Source organism: Schistocerca gregaria, chromosome 5, assembly GCF_023897955.1.
Source record: "Schistocerca gregaria isolate iqSchGreg1 chromosome 5, iqSchGreg1.2, whole genome shotgun sequence".
NCBI lineage: Eukaryota > Metazoa > Arthropoda > Insecta > Orthoptera > Acrididae > Schistocerca > Schistocerca gregaria.
Genome location: NC_064924.1, coordinates 69,825,969 through 69,843,531, shown reverse-complemented (window position 1 = coordinate 69,843,531; position 17,563 = coordinate 69,825,969). Strand labels below are relative to the sequence as shown.

The 17,563-nt window shown below is 42.5% G+C and overlaps 1 protein-coding gene across 2 annotated transcripts in view; it reads left to right on the top strand.

Annotated features, from left to right (window-relative positions):
* Positions 1-17,563, top strand: part of LOC126272162 (mitochondrial potassium channel ATP-binding subunit-like) — a 196,568-nt gene that overhangs the window by 99,900 nt on the left and 79,105 nt on the right. For both annotated transcript variants that reach the window (XM_049974794.1, XM_049974795.1), the window contains one exon: positions 15,682-16,003. In XM_049974794.1, coding sequence (XP_049830751.1) covers positions 15,682-16,003 — 322 coding nt within the window. The remainder of the gene's footprint in view (positions 1-15,681; positions 16,004-17,563) is intronic.

Here is a 17,563-nt window from a genome sequence, read left to right as displayed (position 1 = left end):
GAACAGAATGACTACATCCATGCCAGCCAGTGTGGATTCTAAAAACAGCCCAACCCAACTGAAAATTTTCTCAGGTGACATCCCGAAAGTCACTGGTCAAGGCAGACAGGTAGATCTGATATTTCTTGATGTCCAAAAAGCATTTGATATGGTACCATACCAAAGCTTATTTACGAATGTACAATCGTATGCAATATCAAGTGAAAATTGTGCTGGATTGACGAGTTCACGGCAGGGAGGATGTGACATGTTGACTGTGATAGAAGTTGGAGATTAATATAGAAGTAATTTCAGATGTGTCCTAGGGAAGTGCGTTTGTACCCTTGCATGTGTGTTGTATATTAATGAACTTGCAGATGATAGTAATAGGGTCATTCCATGTCAGTTCAACCAGGGGCGGCAGCTCACAGTCTCAGACTTGACCGAAATTCAGTACACTAATTCTACCATGTACGGAACACTTGTGTACAAAGTATTAGTTTCCCCTTCCAATTAGTTTCAGAATTATGACTTGTGAAACAAGGTGGCGTGACCCGGAAATTGCAACGCGCATCTGGCAATCTATCTTCAGACCCAACTTGAGATCTTACTAACTTTGGAACTATTCCACCCAGTCCAGTGAAATTTTTACAACACAGTAACATCCATATAGAGAACACACTCCATGAATCAAAACACCAACAACATATTTCTGAGGAAAGAAAAGAATTCCAAAATTTGATTAAAAAATGTAATATGTTAAAATGTACATGTTCTGGGTGTCCTCTATGCCAAATATAATTCACTCAAAAAGGGTATAAATTTCTTTATGGTAAGCTTAATGTGACCTAAACACATACAGTACTCATCATGCCCATATCAGTCAAAAACTGAGTTACATGCAAAAAAAAATACAAAAATTTGAAACATTACCAAAAAACATGGATTTTGGAAGTGTGGTAGCACAAAAGGGACAAGTGGTATCCAAGCCAAATTTCACACATTGCATAAGTAGACCATAATGATGTATATATCAAAATTTCAGCATGTTATTGCAAGACATTTGTGTACAATGGAAGTTGACAGATGTGTTTGGTGATGTGGCCATTGTTCCACAACTCAATTTTGTAAAAACATATCGTAAACTGTTCTTCCTCTCCTTATCTTCACCCAGAACTGTTTAATCACTATGCATCAACATATAGACAGATTAACACAATCTATCATTAATGGTTACTGCACCTTAACTGCTAAAAACCAGTCGATTGTGCTTCGAACAGAAGTTCTCCCACACTTTAGCTACTGTACTCTGTACATTGAGTGGCAAATTCTACTGTCTTCCTGACACTCTGGTAGGAACTGGAACTGTCATAAGAATATGTTCAAAAGGGATCCAACACCTGTCTGTCAAACATGGCCAATGAAATGATTTTGCTGGTGCCATGAAGTTCACAAATACATCACCTTCTGCTTCACGGCACTCTGCAACACATCCTAAGTTCCATTTGTCATTATAAACAGCAGTAACATAGCAACCTGGTTGTATGTTGCTTCTTTTGCTTCTGAATCCTAAGTCAGACAAACTGTGAAGACACATGTTGTGCATGAACCTATAGTTATAACCGGACAGTCTGCTCATCTGCACATTGTCAGAGTCTGCTGGAGAGAAGTGATGGTGGCTCCTAGTGGCTGCAACAGTTTTAACGTGTTCTTGTCTGCTTTTTAGCAACTCTTCGACTCATTTCACCTCATGAATTGTTTGACAGAGATATTTTTCTGTACCCAGGTAAATAACTGAAGAGGTGTTAGAATGTGACCTTCTGTAGGGTGCTGCTGACTAGCTCATGATGTCATGCACTTAATGGCAGCAACAATACCATCACATACATTTTTACCATGACTTGTTGCGAAAAAATTCCATTCTGCGTGAATCTGAAAATCATGGTAATGCATGCATAAATTTTTGAGATAGTTTACCCCATCACTGAAGTATTTTGCAAAATGTATGTGAGGCAGCTTGTTTTTCACATATATCATGCATGACAGTGCGAATGTGGGCATGAATTAAACAGTCACTAAAAACGCACAGATTCAAGACAGACACATCACCTGATTCACCTCTATAGTAAATCACAAATGGCTGGAGAGTTGCCTGACTGTTGTCCCAATGATATCCTTGAATGGCATCTTGAACTATAAATGCATACTGCGCGAACAGTCCACGGGTATACTGCCGGTTCATAGTGTCCAACGGGCACAATATTTAGCTGATCAGACATGTTGCGATCTTCAGGTGCGCTGACAAAGAGAGCTCCTGAGGGCGGGTGGGCGATTTAAATCCCCTCCCCCCGCGGGCCGCTCTCTTTGCCGTTCGCGCCCGCCCTCAGGAGAGCTCAGTTCGTCAGCGCACCTGACGACGGCGACATGTCTGATCGCCGAAATATTGTGTCCATTGGACACTATGAACCGGCAGTATACCCGTGGACTGTTCGAGCAACAAATATGCCGGGAGAAACTGAAGAATCATATAAACGCATAATTTTCAGAAAAGTCTAGTATTACTATAATTTCATCTTGTTTCAAATTATCCTTACAAAACTGGAGATAAGCCGATTGTGCTGTTACTGTGAAGCTGTGTGTGGTCAGTGTGTCTGTTTTTTGACAACACATTTCAACAAAATCTTCCATTGTACTTTGCTTTGTTTCAAGACTTGTGTGATCATGTGTCCATTGTTTATAAGAAACAAGTTCATCGTCATCCATAAGGAGTTCACCATACAGTTTATTTATGTGTTCTGTAAGATTTGCCTTACCAGAACACTTTTCACACCTGTGCGTCATGCACTGGTAGGAACTGATGTCACACTCTAGCAGCTTCATTGCACCTTTGTAATCCAGACCAGAATCCTTTATAGCAGCAAACATCAGCTCAGCATTTTGATGGGTCTCACATACACAAACATTGTGTGTGCCCCTTGCACTTACAAGCACAACACATTTTGGCCAAAGATTGAAAAAAAGATGATAAACCTACTTTGGTATTGGGATACTTTTCCTTGAATTCTGCATATAGTTCTGATATATTGCATAGCAATAGTCTTTTTTGCATCTGTTCACGTACATTTCCATTTTCACCGTTACGTAGTTGTTTTTTTTTTTTTTTCCAGGCATTATTCGGCTGTAGTCACCATTTTCATAAAACTCTGACACTAGCACCTTTATTTCTGAACTCAGTTGCTTACCCTGAGCATGCTGAAATTGTGCAAGCACTCCTTGGGTTGCTTTTATTTTCCTAGCTTGCTTTACTATATATGTAGAAACATTGTATTCCTTTGAAGTATAGTCAATAGACCAGCTGGAAGGTGAAAGGGTAAGAATATACTTTTTTGTGGCGTGTGGATATGGCACATTTTTCTTTCAAATCATGCACAGTTTTGGTGTTTTAATTTCATTTGAGCTTCTTGTAGTTTTCTTCTACCATAACTGGGCGTGTCTCTTTTCACAACTTTGTATGTCTTCATGGGAGACAAACCAAGAGCAGTCACTGAAGTATTTAATTGCTCATCCGCTGTGGTTGTAGGTGGCTGATACTCTTCGTCACTGTCATATAAATTATCAGAATATTCTTCATTTTCTAGTAGTGTAACACACCTGGAACATAACTTGGTCCTGGTTTCATGTTAAGTCCCATGCACTGATTCACTTTCAATACTGATTTTATCTCAGTTTCTCTGAGGCTACACTTCACTGTCTTCTTATGAATCCGAAATGGATCAGAACAACTTCTTCATAGGAAAGAATACTTATCCAGATACACTTTCATATGATGATAACAAACACTAAAGTTTCCTGGAACTGTACTTCTTGTGCCCACTGAGTGTGTCCGGATCTTCATAGCAACAAATCTTGGTCCGATTCATCCAGATTATACAGTACAAAGTGACTGCCACATTTTGGTCCATATGTTGCTTTATGACATTCAGTGCTTGCGCTCTACCAGTACTGCAACGTGTTTGAACAAAAACACCACTAGTACACTCGTCTGTCTCCATACTGACTTTCCACGACAGTACTGACCAGTCTGAACTAGAATCTTAAAAACATGAGTAACCTGTAATTGTTGCTTGTTTTGTTTGTTGTTCCTGCCTAACAATGACTCATTCTGTCCCTGAAAACTACAATTGTTTAACTTTCTGTTGCCTAATGGTTCCAAAAAATTGCTGCAGCTTTATCTGAAACTAGCTGTCTGCATCATCACTATTACTTGCTAAATCGTGTTAAAAGAAACGTAACCAAATACATCTCTGTCAACTTTTATTGTACACAAATGCCTTGCAATAACAAGTTGAAATTTTGCCACATATTATATTTTGGTCTACTTATGCAGTGTTTGAAATTTGGCTTGGATATCATTTGTCCCTTTTGTGCTACCACACTTCGAAAATCCATGTTTTTCAGGTAATTTTTCAAATTTTTGTATTTTTGTGTGCATGTAACTCTGTTTGTGTGACTGATATGGGCAAGATGGGTTCTGTGTGTGTTTAGGCCACATTAAGCTTACCACAAAAAAAAAAAAAATTATGCCCTTTTTGAGTGAATTATATTTGGCACAGAGGACACCTACAATATGTACCTTCTAACGTATTACATTTTTTTAATCACATTTTGGAATTTTTGATTTTCCCTCAGAAATATGTTGTTGGTGTTTTGATTCATAGCGTGTGTTCTCTAAATGGATGTTACTGTGTTGTAAAAGTTTCACTGGACTGTGCGGAATAGTTTCAAAGTTATTAAAACCTGAAGTAGGGTCTGAAGATAGATTGCCAGATACGGGTTGCAATTTCCGGGTTACGCCACCTTTTTTCACATGCCATAACTCTGGAACTAATTGGCAGGGGAACTTAAAATTTTGTACATGAGAGTTCCACGCTTGGTAGCACTGATGTGCTAAATCTCAGCCAAATCTGAGACTATCAGCTGAAACATTTTCTCAAATAGGCTGAATTGACATGGAATGACCCAATAGCAACATCAGATCTTTTGCAGGTGAATAAGTTACCTACAATGAAGTATTGTTTGAAAAAAGCTGCGTAAATATTCAGTCAGATCTTGATAATATTTGAGAATGGTGCAGTGTTGGTCAGCTTACTGTATCAGTCTGAAAAGTATTTGACTCAATATCATACCTGCACTTATTAATGTAAATACAATCGTGTGGAGTTTGAAGTGAAATTTGTAGCTGGACTGAGGAGTTCTTGGATGGAGAGTCATTGACAGATGTAAGTGTAACTTGAGGTGTGCACTAGATAAGATAACTGTGTTCTACACGTACATTCACATTTACGAGGCGTGTTTTTTAAGTAAGTACCATTTTGAAAACAAAAAAAGACGTGCTAAGATATCTCAATAATTTTATTTTTACATGAAAGCATGTACCTTAATTTACTTTTCTACATAATTTCCATCAGTATTGAGGCACTTTCATAATGTTGTACCAGTTTTTGAATACCCTCCTCATAGAAGTCTGCCGCCTGACTTGTTAACCACTGCATCACCACTGTTTTGACTTCATCACCTTGAAGACGCTGACCACCCAGGTGTTTCTTCAAGTGCAGGAACAGATGGTAGTCACTGGGTACAAGATCGGGGCTGTACGGAGGATGATCTAGAGTTTCCCATCGAAAAGATGTGATGAGATTTTTGGTCTGATTTGCTACATATGGATGGTCATTGTCTTGCAGCAAAACGATGCCGTTGCTCAACTTCCATGGACTGTTGCTTTGACTCTAGTGTGACGTAGGCCACCCATGTTTCATCGCGCATAACAATTTGGTTTAAGAAATCATCACCGTCATTGTGGTACTGCTCTAGGAAAGTCAATGCACTGTCTAAACGTTTGGTTTTATGCACATCCATCAACATTTTTTATACCCAACGTGCGCACAATTTTTAGTAATTCAAGTGCTCGGTCACAGTGCCATACAAAACACTACGAGAAACATTAGGGAAGGTATCTCTCAAGGAGGAAATTGGAAAGTATCTGTTTTCTCTCAACTTATTGTCCACTTCCTGCAACAAACTTTCATTAACGACTGAAGGATGCCCACGCCATTATTCATCATGCACATTTGTGTGGCCATCTTTAAATGCTCTCACCTACTTTCTTACCATTCCATCACTCATAATGTTTTCTCCGTAAACTGCACAGATCTCACGATGAATATCGATTGCTTTTAGGCCTTTAGCATTAAGAAATCTTATAACAGTCCGTACTTCACAGTCAGTGGGACTCACAATTATCGGAGACATCTTAAACACTCAGTGCACAACATAAACAGGAAGAATCGTGATTCTTGAGTTTCTCCCGGCATATTTGATAATCAAAATATCCACGGGTGTACTGCTGGTCTATAGTGTCCAACGGGCACAATATTTCGGCGATCAAACATGTCGCCATCATCAGGTGAACTGACGGACTGAGCTCCTGTGAACGTGCCGGCACGGAGATCCGTACGCTATGGCTGCTCAGGGGGAACTGGGTTCGGTCGCGGCGGCGGTAGATTTAAATACCCTCTGCCTGCGGCGCGCTCCCTCCGCCGTCCGCGCCCCGTGCCACGGTAGCGCGGTGGAACAGATTGCGACGGCGTCTGAGATGACGTCGGTGTGATGGCTCTGTCCGTCGTGGTCGTCACAACTATGCGTTTGCTCGATTTACTCTTGATTAGTGCTTGGGAACCAGCGATTGGGTTAATCAAGAGTAAATCGAGCAAACGCATAGTTGTGACGACCACGGCGGACAGAGCCATCACACCGACGTCATCTCAGACGCCGTCGCAATCTGTTCCACCGCGCTACCGTGGCGCGGGGCGAGGACGGCGGAGGGAGCGCGCCGCGGGCGGAGGGCATTTAAATCGGCCGCCGCCGCGACTGAACCCAGTTCCCCCTGAGCAGCCATAGCGTACGGATCTCCGTGCCGGCACGTTCACAGGAGCTCAGTCCGTCAGTTCACCTGATGATGGCGACATGTTTGATCGCCGAAATATTGTGCCCGTTGGAGACTATAGACTGGCAGTACACCTGTGGATATTTTGATTAGGAAGAATCAGACTGTAGTAGCGTCAGTGTGTAGAGTAAGGTACAGGCTTTCTTGTAAACATAAAATTATTGAGATATCTTAGCACATCTTTTTTATTTCAAAATGTTGCTTACTTAAAAAACACATCGTGTACTAAGATTCTCCGCAAGCCACTGTACGGTGCATGGCGGAGGGTACCCTGTACCACTATTAATAATTTAATTTTCTGTCCCACTCACAAATAGACTGAGGGAAAGTGCCTTCATATGAGCTCTAATGTCTTGTAGCCTATCTTATCTTTGTGGTTCTTATGTGAAGTAGATGTTGGTGGCAGTAGAATCATTTGGCAGTGAGCTACTGATGCCGATTTTCTAAACTTTGTCAATAGTTTTTCTCGAAAAGAATGTCATCGGCCCTCAAGGGGCTCCCATTTGTGTTCTCGAACCAACTCCATAATGCTTACATATTGTTCAAACCTACAGGTAACAAATCCAGCAGTCAGCCTCTGAATTGTTTCGACATACTCGTTCAAACCGACCTAGTGTGGATTCCAAACCCTCAAACAGTATTCAAGAATAAGTCAAACCAGTGCCCTATATGCTGCTCCTTTAGAGATGAACCACACTTTTCTAAAACTTTCTCAACAAACTAAGTTCAAACATTTGCCTTCCCTACCACTGTTCTTGCATGCTCATTGGATTTCATATTGGTTCACTACATTGTGCCCAGATATGTCAAGCAGTACACCACTAATGCAGCATCCGAATATTACATGTTTGGTTTTCCTACTCAGCTGAATAACTTACATTTTTCCACATTGAGAGCCACCTGCTCAGCTGCTTGTGTTCTGTATCAGTGACCTTGCTGACAACATTCATACCACCTGAGATTTTTCGCAGATGATACCGCTATCGGTAATGCAATACTCTCTCGAGAAACTGCAGAAATATTCAGTAAGTTGTTGATAAAATTTCAAAGTTGTGTAAGGACTGGCAACTACTTTTAAAGTTTTAGAAATGTAAAATTGCACACTTCACAAAACGAAAGAAAGAAAAAATAGTATTATTTGTTAGCAATATTACTGAACTACAGTTGGTCAACTCAACAATTGCTGGTGTGTTACAGTTTTTGGAGATATTTTTGTAGGTAAGAGAGACTTTGGTTCAAAGATGTAATATTTGGGAAATTTAATCAGTCTGCAAAGGAGATGGCTTACAAAACATTCGCATGATCCATTCTCAAATATTACTCAAGTGTTTGGAGCCTGTACCAAACAAGACAGGTGATATGGATTGTATACAAAGAAGAGCAGCATGAATAGTCGCAGGGTTGTTTCACCCATTTGAGTGTGACAGGGATGACCAAAAACCTGAAACCTGAACTGATGGACACTTACAGATATATGCAAACTATCCTTAGAAAGCATACTTACGAAGTTGCAAGAACTAGCTGTAAGTGATGAATCTTGTAATGTACTAGAGTAACCTACATAATGAACCCAGTAGTGACCTATGTGATTAGACTAATTACAGTACCCACAGATCGATTTAAGTACCCATTCTACCTATTCAGTTGGAACACTAAGAAATCCTAGAATGTGGTAGAATAGCAAGTACCCTTTGCAGGTGCTTCACAGTGATTTGCAGAGTATGTATGTAGGTGCAGAAGAGAGGCAGCAGCCTTAACAGTAGATGCAGTGACAACAGTCCAGATGTTTGACTGAAGTGACATTGTAAAATTAACCAACATGACATTGTTATGTTGGTGCTGCAGTTACTGAAAAAAAGGAGAAACATATTTCCCAAGGACTTTAACTCTTCTCAGTGGTTTAATGACGGTGGAATCCAGCTGGATAAACACTTCAGTTGGAAATTACTCCCCCATTCCTATGTTTGGGTTTGGATACTTGCACTGGTAAGTAAGCGGATCTCACATTCTAAGATGTTGGAGTTTGAAATATTGGATCCTTTATACTTATAGGTATGTTATAGAACTTAAGGGAAATGCAGGTTACATATTGTGGGAACTGGTGAAATTAGATAGCAGGAAGAACAGCATTTCACACCAGGTGAGAACAGCAGGAGAGGGCAGAGGAGATGTACATAGAAAACGGGAAGGAGGACGAGATGGACAAAGAATGGGGTTGGGAGAGAGACAGATGAGAGGCGGAGATTAAAATGTATATCCAACTCCCATACACATTAGAAATATGTGCTTGTTTCATTTCTTTCTTTTCCATTTAAGTGACGGGCACAGCAAAGTGGGGTCAGGTACAGGTAGGTGTTATATAAAATTGGCTGAGCACACAAATGAACACAGAAATGTTTTCTGTCATGGGAACGTACAGTGCCCAGTTGCTGAGCATGCTCTGCAGCATGGCTCAAATGGACGGAATGCCTCCTAGACCATATGGGTACTTGAATCCTCCCACCTGGTGTTAGCTTCTCTGAACTGTGGAGATGGCATTTGGTCTTCTACGTATCCTCACAGCCCACAACTCTCATACTCTCATGGACTTGAACTCTATTTTCTTATATTTATTTTGATTTCCTTATATCCCTGCGCCCCCACATGAAAGCCCCCCCTCTCCCTCTCCCTCTCCCTCTCCCTCTCCCTCTCCCTCTCCCTCTCCCTCTCCCTCTCCCTCTCCCTCTCCCTCTCCCTCTCCCTCTCCCTCTCCCTCTCCCTCTCCCCCTACCCCTCCCTCTCCCTCTACCCCTCCCTCTCCCTTTACCCTCTCCCTCTCCCCCCTCCCCCTACCCCTCCCTCTCCCTCTACCCCTCCCTCTCCCCCTCCTCCCCTCCCTCTCCCTCCCCCTCTCCCACTCCTCCCCCTCCCTCTCCCTCTCACCCCTCTCTCCCCCTCTCTCCCCTCTCCCCCCTCTCCCCCACTCTCCCCCTCTGTGTCCTCTCCCCACTCCCCCCTCTCCCCCCTCTGCCCCCCTCTCCCCACTCTCCCCCTCTCCCCACTCTCCCCCCTCTGCCCCTGCCCCCTCTCCCCACTCTCCCCCTCTCCCCCTCTCCCCCCTCTGCCCCCTGCCCCCTCTCCCCCCTCTGTCCCTGCCCCCTCTCCCCACTCTCCCCCTCTCCCCCTCTCCCCCTCTCCCCCCTCTGCCCCCTGCCCCCTCTCCCCCCTCTGCCCCCTGCCCCCTCTCCCCCCTCTGCCCCCTGCCCCCTCTCCCCCCTCTGCCCCCTGCCCCCTCTCCCCCCTCTGCCCCCTGCCCCCTCTCACCCCTCTGCCCCCTGCCCCCTCTCACCCCTCTCCCCCCACCCCTCTGCCCCGTCTCACCCCTCTGCCCCGTCTCACCCCTCTGCCCCGTCTCACCCCTCTGCCCCGTCTCACCCCTCTGCCCCGTCTCACCCCTCTGCCCCGTCTCACCCCTCTGCCCCGTCTCACCCCTCTGCCCCCTCTGCCCCCTCTGCCCCCTCTGCCCCCTCTGCCCCCTCTGCCCCCTCTGCCCCCTCTGCCCCCTCTGCCCCCTCTGCCCCCTCTGCCCCCTCTGCCCCCTCTGCCCCCTCTGCCCCCTCTGCCCCCTCTGCCCCCTCTGCCCCCTCTGCCCCCTCTGCCCCCCTCTGCCCCCCTCTGCCCCCCTCTGCCCCCTCTGCCCCCTCTGCCCCCTCTGCCCCCTCTGCCCCCTCTGGCCCCCTCGCCCCCCTCGCCCCCCTCGCCCCCATCTCCCCCATCTCCCCCATCTCCCCCATCTCCCCCTCTCCCCCTCTCCCCCTCTCCCCCTCTCCCCCTCTCCCCCTCTCCCCCTCTCACCCCTCTCACCCCTCTCACCCCTCTCACCCCTCTCACCCCTCTCTCCCCCTCTCTCCCCTCTCCCCCACTCTCCCCCTCTGTGTCCTCTCCCCACTCCCCCCTCTCCCCCTCTCCCCCCTCCCCCTCTCCCCCTCTCCCCCTCTCCCCCTCTCCCCCTCTCCCCCTCTCCCCCTCTCCCCCTCTCCCCCTCTCACCCCTCTCACCCCTCTCACCCCTCTCACCCCTCTTCCCCCTCTGCCCCTCGCCCCCTTGCCCCCATCACCCCCTCTCCCCCCCTCTTCGCCCTCCCCCTCCCATCTCCCCTCTCCCTCTCTCTCTGTTTTTGGTACTTTCCTGTCTCCTTTTGTGATTTGCTCCAAGTTCTTGATCATTTTACTTATCATTTATCTCTTCTTAATGTATATTTATGCTGCTCGCCATTAAAATTGTAGTACCTTGAACATGGCACGTGACAATAGTCAAATATGCGTGAAGTGTGCTATGTGCTTGGATATGGAAGTTGTTAGCATTCCAGTGTGCCTGTACAAAGTAGGTAGCAGTAATGTGATCTGCACTTTGTATACAGGGTGACCCAAAAGTCAATGAACATTTGACAATGCACTAATTCACAGAATAATATAGGTAGAAAGATAAACTTGACATACATGCTTGAAATGAAGTGAGGTTTTACTGAAACCAAAGTAGAGTGGAAAAAGTGGCCAACAGTTGATACTGGACAGGAACACGTCAGTGACACCACATGAGAATTGTGTGTAAAATGTTTAGCACATTGTTTGGTGGGGATCACGAGCCGCCACTTACATCACGCTTGACCTCACACATCCTCAGACCTCAATGTGTGTGGTTATTGGTTGTGTCCATTACCTGAAGTCGGAAGTCTCCGGCAGTTGTGTGGCCTCATTAGGAATGCTAAAAGAGTACATTTGACGGCAATTTCTCACCATACCTGCCGATATGCTGTACTGTGCTGCTCTCAACATTGTCCCTTGACTACAGGTATTGTTGATAGATGACGACCGACACAATGAGAATTTGTTATAAGGTACCTCATCTTTTCTATAAATCAATTGTTATCCTAATTATTGCTTTTGTGTTATATGAAGCACAATTTGTTGGTTGTTTCATGCACTTATTTGGTTTCAGTAAGACCTCTTGTCATTTCAAGCATATGTGTCAATTTTTACCTTTTCACTCACATTATTCTGCAAACCAGAAAAAAAGCACATGTCACACCTCTCTAGAAGGATGGTGGTAGAAGTGATCCACAAACTTACCATCCAATATCTTTGACACTGATGTGTTGTAGAATCTTAGAACATATTCTGAGCTCAAACACAGTGAAGTATCTTGAACAGAACGACCTTCTCAAAGCCAACCAGCATGGATTCCAAAAGCATCGATCATGTGAAACCCAACTTGCACTCAGCTCATGTGACATACTGGAAGCTGTGGATTTACTGCAGTTGGGTAGATGCAGTCTTTATTGATTTTCAAGTGTGCTCCAGGGGAGTTTGTTGAGACTCTTGCTGTTCATGTTGTATATTAATGACCTTTCAGATGATATTAATAACAACCTCAGAATGTAGTTATCTACAAGGAAGTATTATCTGAAAGAAGCTGCATAAATATTCAATGTTGATAAGATTTCAAAGTGGTGAAAAGATTGGCAGCTTGCTTTAAATGCTCAGAAATGTGAAATTGTGCACCTCACAAAATGAAAAAAGTGAAGAAAATAGTATTATATGACTATAATATCAGTGAATCACTGTTGGAATTTGGCCAACTCCTACAACTACCTGCGTGGAACACTGTAGGGATATGAAATGGAATGATCACATAGGCTCATTCATTGGTAAAGCAGGTAGTGGCCTCCAGTTTATTGGTAGAATACTGGGGAAGTGCAATCAGTCTACAAAGGAGATTTCTTAAAAATCACTTGTACTATCCATCCGAGAATATTGCTCAAGTGTGTGGACCCCTTCCAAACAGGACTAACAGAGGATATTGAACTTATGCAGAGATGGGCAGCACAAATGGTCACAGGTTTGTTTAATCTGTGGGAGAATATCACGGAGATACTGAAGAACTGAACTGGGAGACCCTTGAAGATAGACGTAAACTATCCCGAGAAAGTCAATTAACAAAGTTTCAAGAACTGGCTTTAAATGATTACTCTAGGAATATACTATAATCCCCTATGTATCACTCACATAGGGATCATGAGGATAAGATTAGAACAGTTACAGCACACACACAGGCATTCATTCATTCATTCATTCTTCTCATATGTGAATGGGCTGGGAAGAAACCCCAGTAACTGGTAAAATGGGTTGCACCCTGTGCATGCACCTCATGGTGATTTGCAGAGTATGGATGTATGTGGAGAACTATTTAATTTTCAAATGTTAATGAACTTTTGGGTCACACTGTCTAAAGCAATCTTACAGACCTGATTTCTCAGTCAGCTATTGTATTTGAATGTTGGTCTTTTATGAGAAGTCTATTTTACACCTCATGTAAAGAGGAACATCCCCCAGTATGTGGTGGAATTTAACAGTGGCAGGATTGTGGCCCAGGATGACAGCATTTTATTGCAGTATTGCTCATGGGGATTTTCAGGATCATAAGACTGCCATGTGAAAATAGAATGAATGAAGTCAGAAGGATCACACTTAATGCTATGTGGGATCTGAGCAGCCTCGTGTGACTGGTGGCTGCGAGGAGACATTGTTCATTCATTGTGCAGGAGTGTACAGCTATATCATGTACCTCGAGTGTTGTTCTCATTTGCAGTAAGAGGACAAAGTAGTGGCACAGAGTAGTGTTATCAGTCAATTCCCAGTCCTGTGTCACAGTGGACAAATCCTTATGAGAAGGATGCAAGGAGAGTGAATATTGCCAAATAGCATTCCTCATTATCACGCATATCCAGCACCAGGTGTAAAGATATGGGATGCCAATTGGGTACATGACACAACCGTCTCTGGTTTGGATAGCCAGTAATTTGGACAGCAGTTGTTACATTTGACTTCTAAGGCCAGAGGCTGTGCCTTAGTCCCTGTGATGTTATATTTCAATGTGATAATGTGAGGCCATGTGTTGCTGGTGCTGTCCTGACATACTTAGATACAGAAGTTGCCAGACTGTTGCACAGGTCAAAACATTCTCCAGATTTTGCACCCACTGAAACATCTATCACATGTCGATGAGAAAAACGTGTGCCACAACTTGCCAGCCTCTGTTTGATGAAATGTGGCATCGAGTTTAAGCAGCCTGGAATGACATCGCCATATCTGCTACCCAAGTTAGTTTGACCCAGTGCCTAGCCAGGTTAGTGCTATTTTTCCTGGCAGAGTTGACAGCTCTGTGTACCAGATTTTGGACTCTGTGTAGTACCAAATCACCTGCAAATTCAATCCTGCATTCTTCCCACTGTAATTTATATGCAAAATTTCATTATTTGTTGTTCTTCCTATTTTAACCCTTTCATGGTTAAAATTTGTTTTGCATGTATTTGAAAAATAGAAGATCATAAACTATCTTTGTTTCTGATAAATGTTTCAGTTTCACTATCAAAAAAATTTTAAGGTGATCAATTTTGGAAGTCAGTGAAGTGGGACACATATGTCCTACAAACCTTACTAGATCCATGTTTTCATGTGAACCAAATATTTTCAGAATTATAGTTGTAATTTTAGAATGATTGTATCAGGATGGCAAATATGGGAAGAAGTGTAACAAATTAGTACCCCAACATATTTATTCTTCTGACAGTAAAAAACATGAGTTTTCAACATAACATTTGAAGATGGATGTGACATACCACAAACCAGTATTTTCTACATTGTTCCAAGTTTTCTGGTGCATGTATGTCCCACCACATACAAACTATGTACAAACCAGCAGAATGACAGATATGTAGTGATGTTTCAGTACAGTGTTTATTATGTATAAGTAAACACTATTAGTCATTTCAGACATTCCTGGGAATGGTGAAGATGGTGACTTGATCTGATTTCCGTGAAGCAAACACTCACAGCCTTCTATATATCCCTCCCATGGTGCTTAGTATATTTCTCCAAGTTTCAGAAGCACCTAGCTACATGGTAGCAGTAAACAGATATGAAAGACAGATGTCCCAGAACTCAGATCTGTGTTTATTACTTTAGCACCACAAAAGGGTTAACTGAAGCTGGCACAGTGCTCACAAGTGTACTATAATTGACATCTTACTCTCTGATGCCTTTTCCTTTATCTCTTCTCCCCTTGTCATTGCAACATCCTGAATCCTGAGGTCAGAGATACCTGCACCTTCCCCTAACCTGTCCCTCTTTACACCCTTTGAAGAAAAAGTAAAAGGGAAATTTTTTTTTCCAAAAGCTGGAATAGTACGTGTGTGTGTGTGTGTGTGTGTGTGTGTATGTGTGTGTGTGTGTGAGAGAGAGAGAGAGAGAGAGAGAGAGAGAGAGAGAGAGAGAGAGAGAGAGAGATTTAATTTTAATTAAATCTGTTTATTGGCTTGTCTTTCACACCAACACAAACTACTGTTTCCCACATTCTGCTTCACTATGAGTGACCTTTTTATAATCAGACTGTCGTGTTTCCTTTTTCCTTCTACTGGTGGCACTTCCTTTATATATTGAGCTACTATTCCTGTACATGATCCATTCTTATATTTATTATAAATTGTTGATAAGGGAAAGAAAGTTTTAAATTATATGAATTGGAACTGGTTTATAAAACCACCTAATTTAGTTACTAGCACTAGTAATTCAAAATTATTAGGTTTTCTAAACAAGTTTCAAGTTAGAAATATTGCAGTGTTTACCTGGCATGTAATTGCAAGTCTGTTTTCTTTGCTTCAGGAACATCACCACTCCTAGATATGGTCTTCAGATGCAGAAATCACTTGTCAAGAAACCTGTACTACAGAAGCAAGGACATATTCAGCAGAAAGCATTTAGTCATCAATCTACCCCTAAAGTGTCACTGAAACTGAGCCTCGGTTTTATAACTGCTCTTGGAATAAGGCACTGGGCAGGCAATTTGAAAGTTCTATGTCAAGCCAGCAATGAAGGCACCAGGCTTGTTGGAGTAGACAGCCAAATTCCCGAGCCCAGTTTTGACTGGAAGAAGTTCTTGGGGATGCTGTGGCCACACGTTTGGTACCTCTTGGCAGCTGTGGCGGTGTGTGTAACTCCTCATCATACCTAAAGGTTCATTCAGGATATTTCTCCCTAAATTTCAGCATACTGCATTGGCTCCAAAATTAATTACTTTATTAGATTATACTTGTCAGTGTGTTGTTTGACCTTTTGGTAAATCTTAAGAGTTACTTATGTGAATTTTACCTTGATTTCACATTTTTATTGTACTAAATCACATAGTTTTAACATCTTTTGTTTCTGATTAATCACAATAAAAATGTGTTATATACTACTACTACTACTACTACTACTACTACTACTACTATTATTATTACTACTGCATATCAAACAAAAGTGTAGGAGACATAAATTTCTGTTACATCACACTTGAATTAAACTTTCTGTAGGTAATATTTTTCAACAAAGATAAATGTTATGTTAGGTTGAGGAATGTCATCTTTACAAGGTAAAGCATTTTTAGTCTTATGGTATTCTCGGAGCTGCATATGTATATGTGTGGCCTTGTGCTCCTCTTGTCCAGTGCAGAGTACTAGGTGTACGGGTTTTAGAAGTGGAAAATCATGTTCCTCATTAAGAGACACATGCTGTTGGGAAGTGGAATACCTGAAAGATTCATTTAATTGAATTTGACACAGAGACGGCAGCTTCTATCCATTGGTAATGAGGTGCATGTAATATTTTAAGCAAGTATTGTGTCTCGTAATTGTGATTATCTTCAAGAGGTTAAGTTGCTGCTGTGACCTCCAGTCAAAGACTGATTTGATGCAGCTCTCACTCTAGTCTGTCCTATGCAAGCCTCTTCATCTCCAAATCACCACTGCAACCTTCCATTTGAATCTATCTACTGTATTACTGCCTAAGTATTCTCCTCCCCTCCGACCATATTGCCATATTGACTATTCCTCACTGCCTTTGGGTATGTCCTGTCAACCGATCCATTCTTTTCATAGGTGTTCACACTGCAACAAGTGGGATACAGTTCTCTCCAGAATTCTCATGCATTTGTAGAAGCAATTCCTTGTGATTCTGCTAAACATCTCATTTAGCCCTATAAAATTTAGCTCTTGTGGCATGACACACCTCAAAACTAACCAACTCATTTATATGAAAAATGGCAAAATTAGAGTCTTGCAGCCCATGGATAAATTTCTGGTGTCACCTTTGTTTCTTTTAGTCAGATTTTGCCATAAGTTTATTTTCTTCCCAGTTTGATTCAGTAAAACCTCATGTATTATTCAATCTGCCTATATAATCTGCAGCATTCTTCTGTAGCACCACATTCGAAAGGCTTCTGTTCTCTTCTTGTCTGAACTTTTTATCACCTAGATTTCACTTCTGTACAAGGCTACACTCCAGACATTTACCTTCATAATAGACTTTCTAACATTTAAACAGGTATTAGATGTTAATAAATTCCCCTTTTTCAGAAATGCTTTTTTTGTTATCGTCGGTTTGCATTTTTATCCTCTCGACTTTGGTCTTCAGTAGTTACTATGCTGCCCAAATAGCAAAACTCGTTTAATGCTTTCTGTGTCATTTCCTAATGTAACTCCATCAGTGTTACCTGATTTAATTTTAC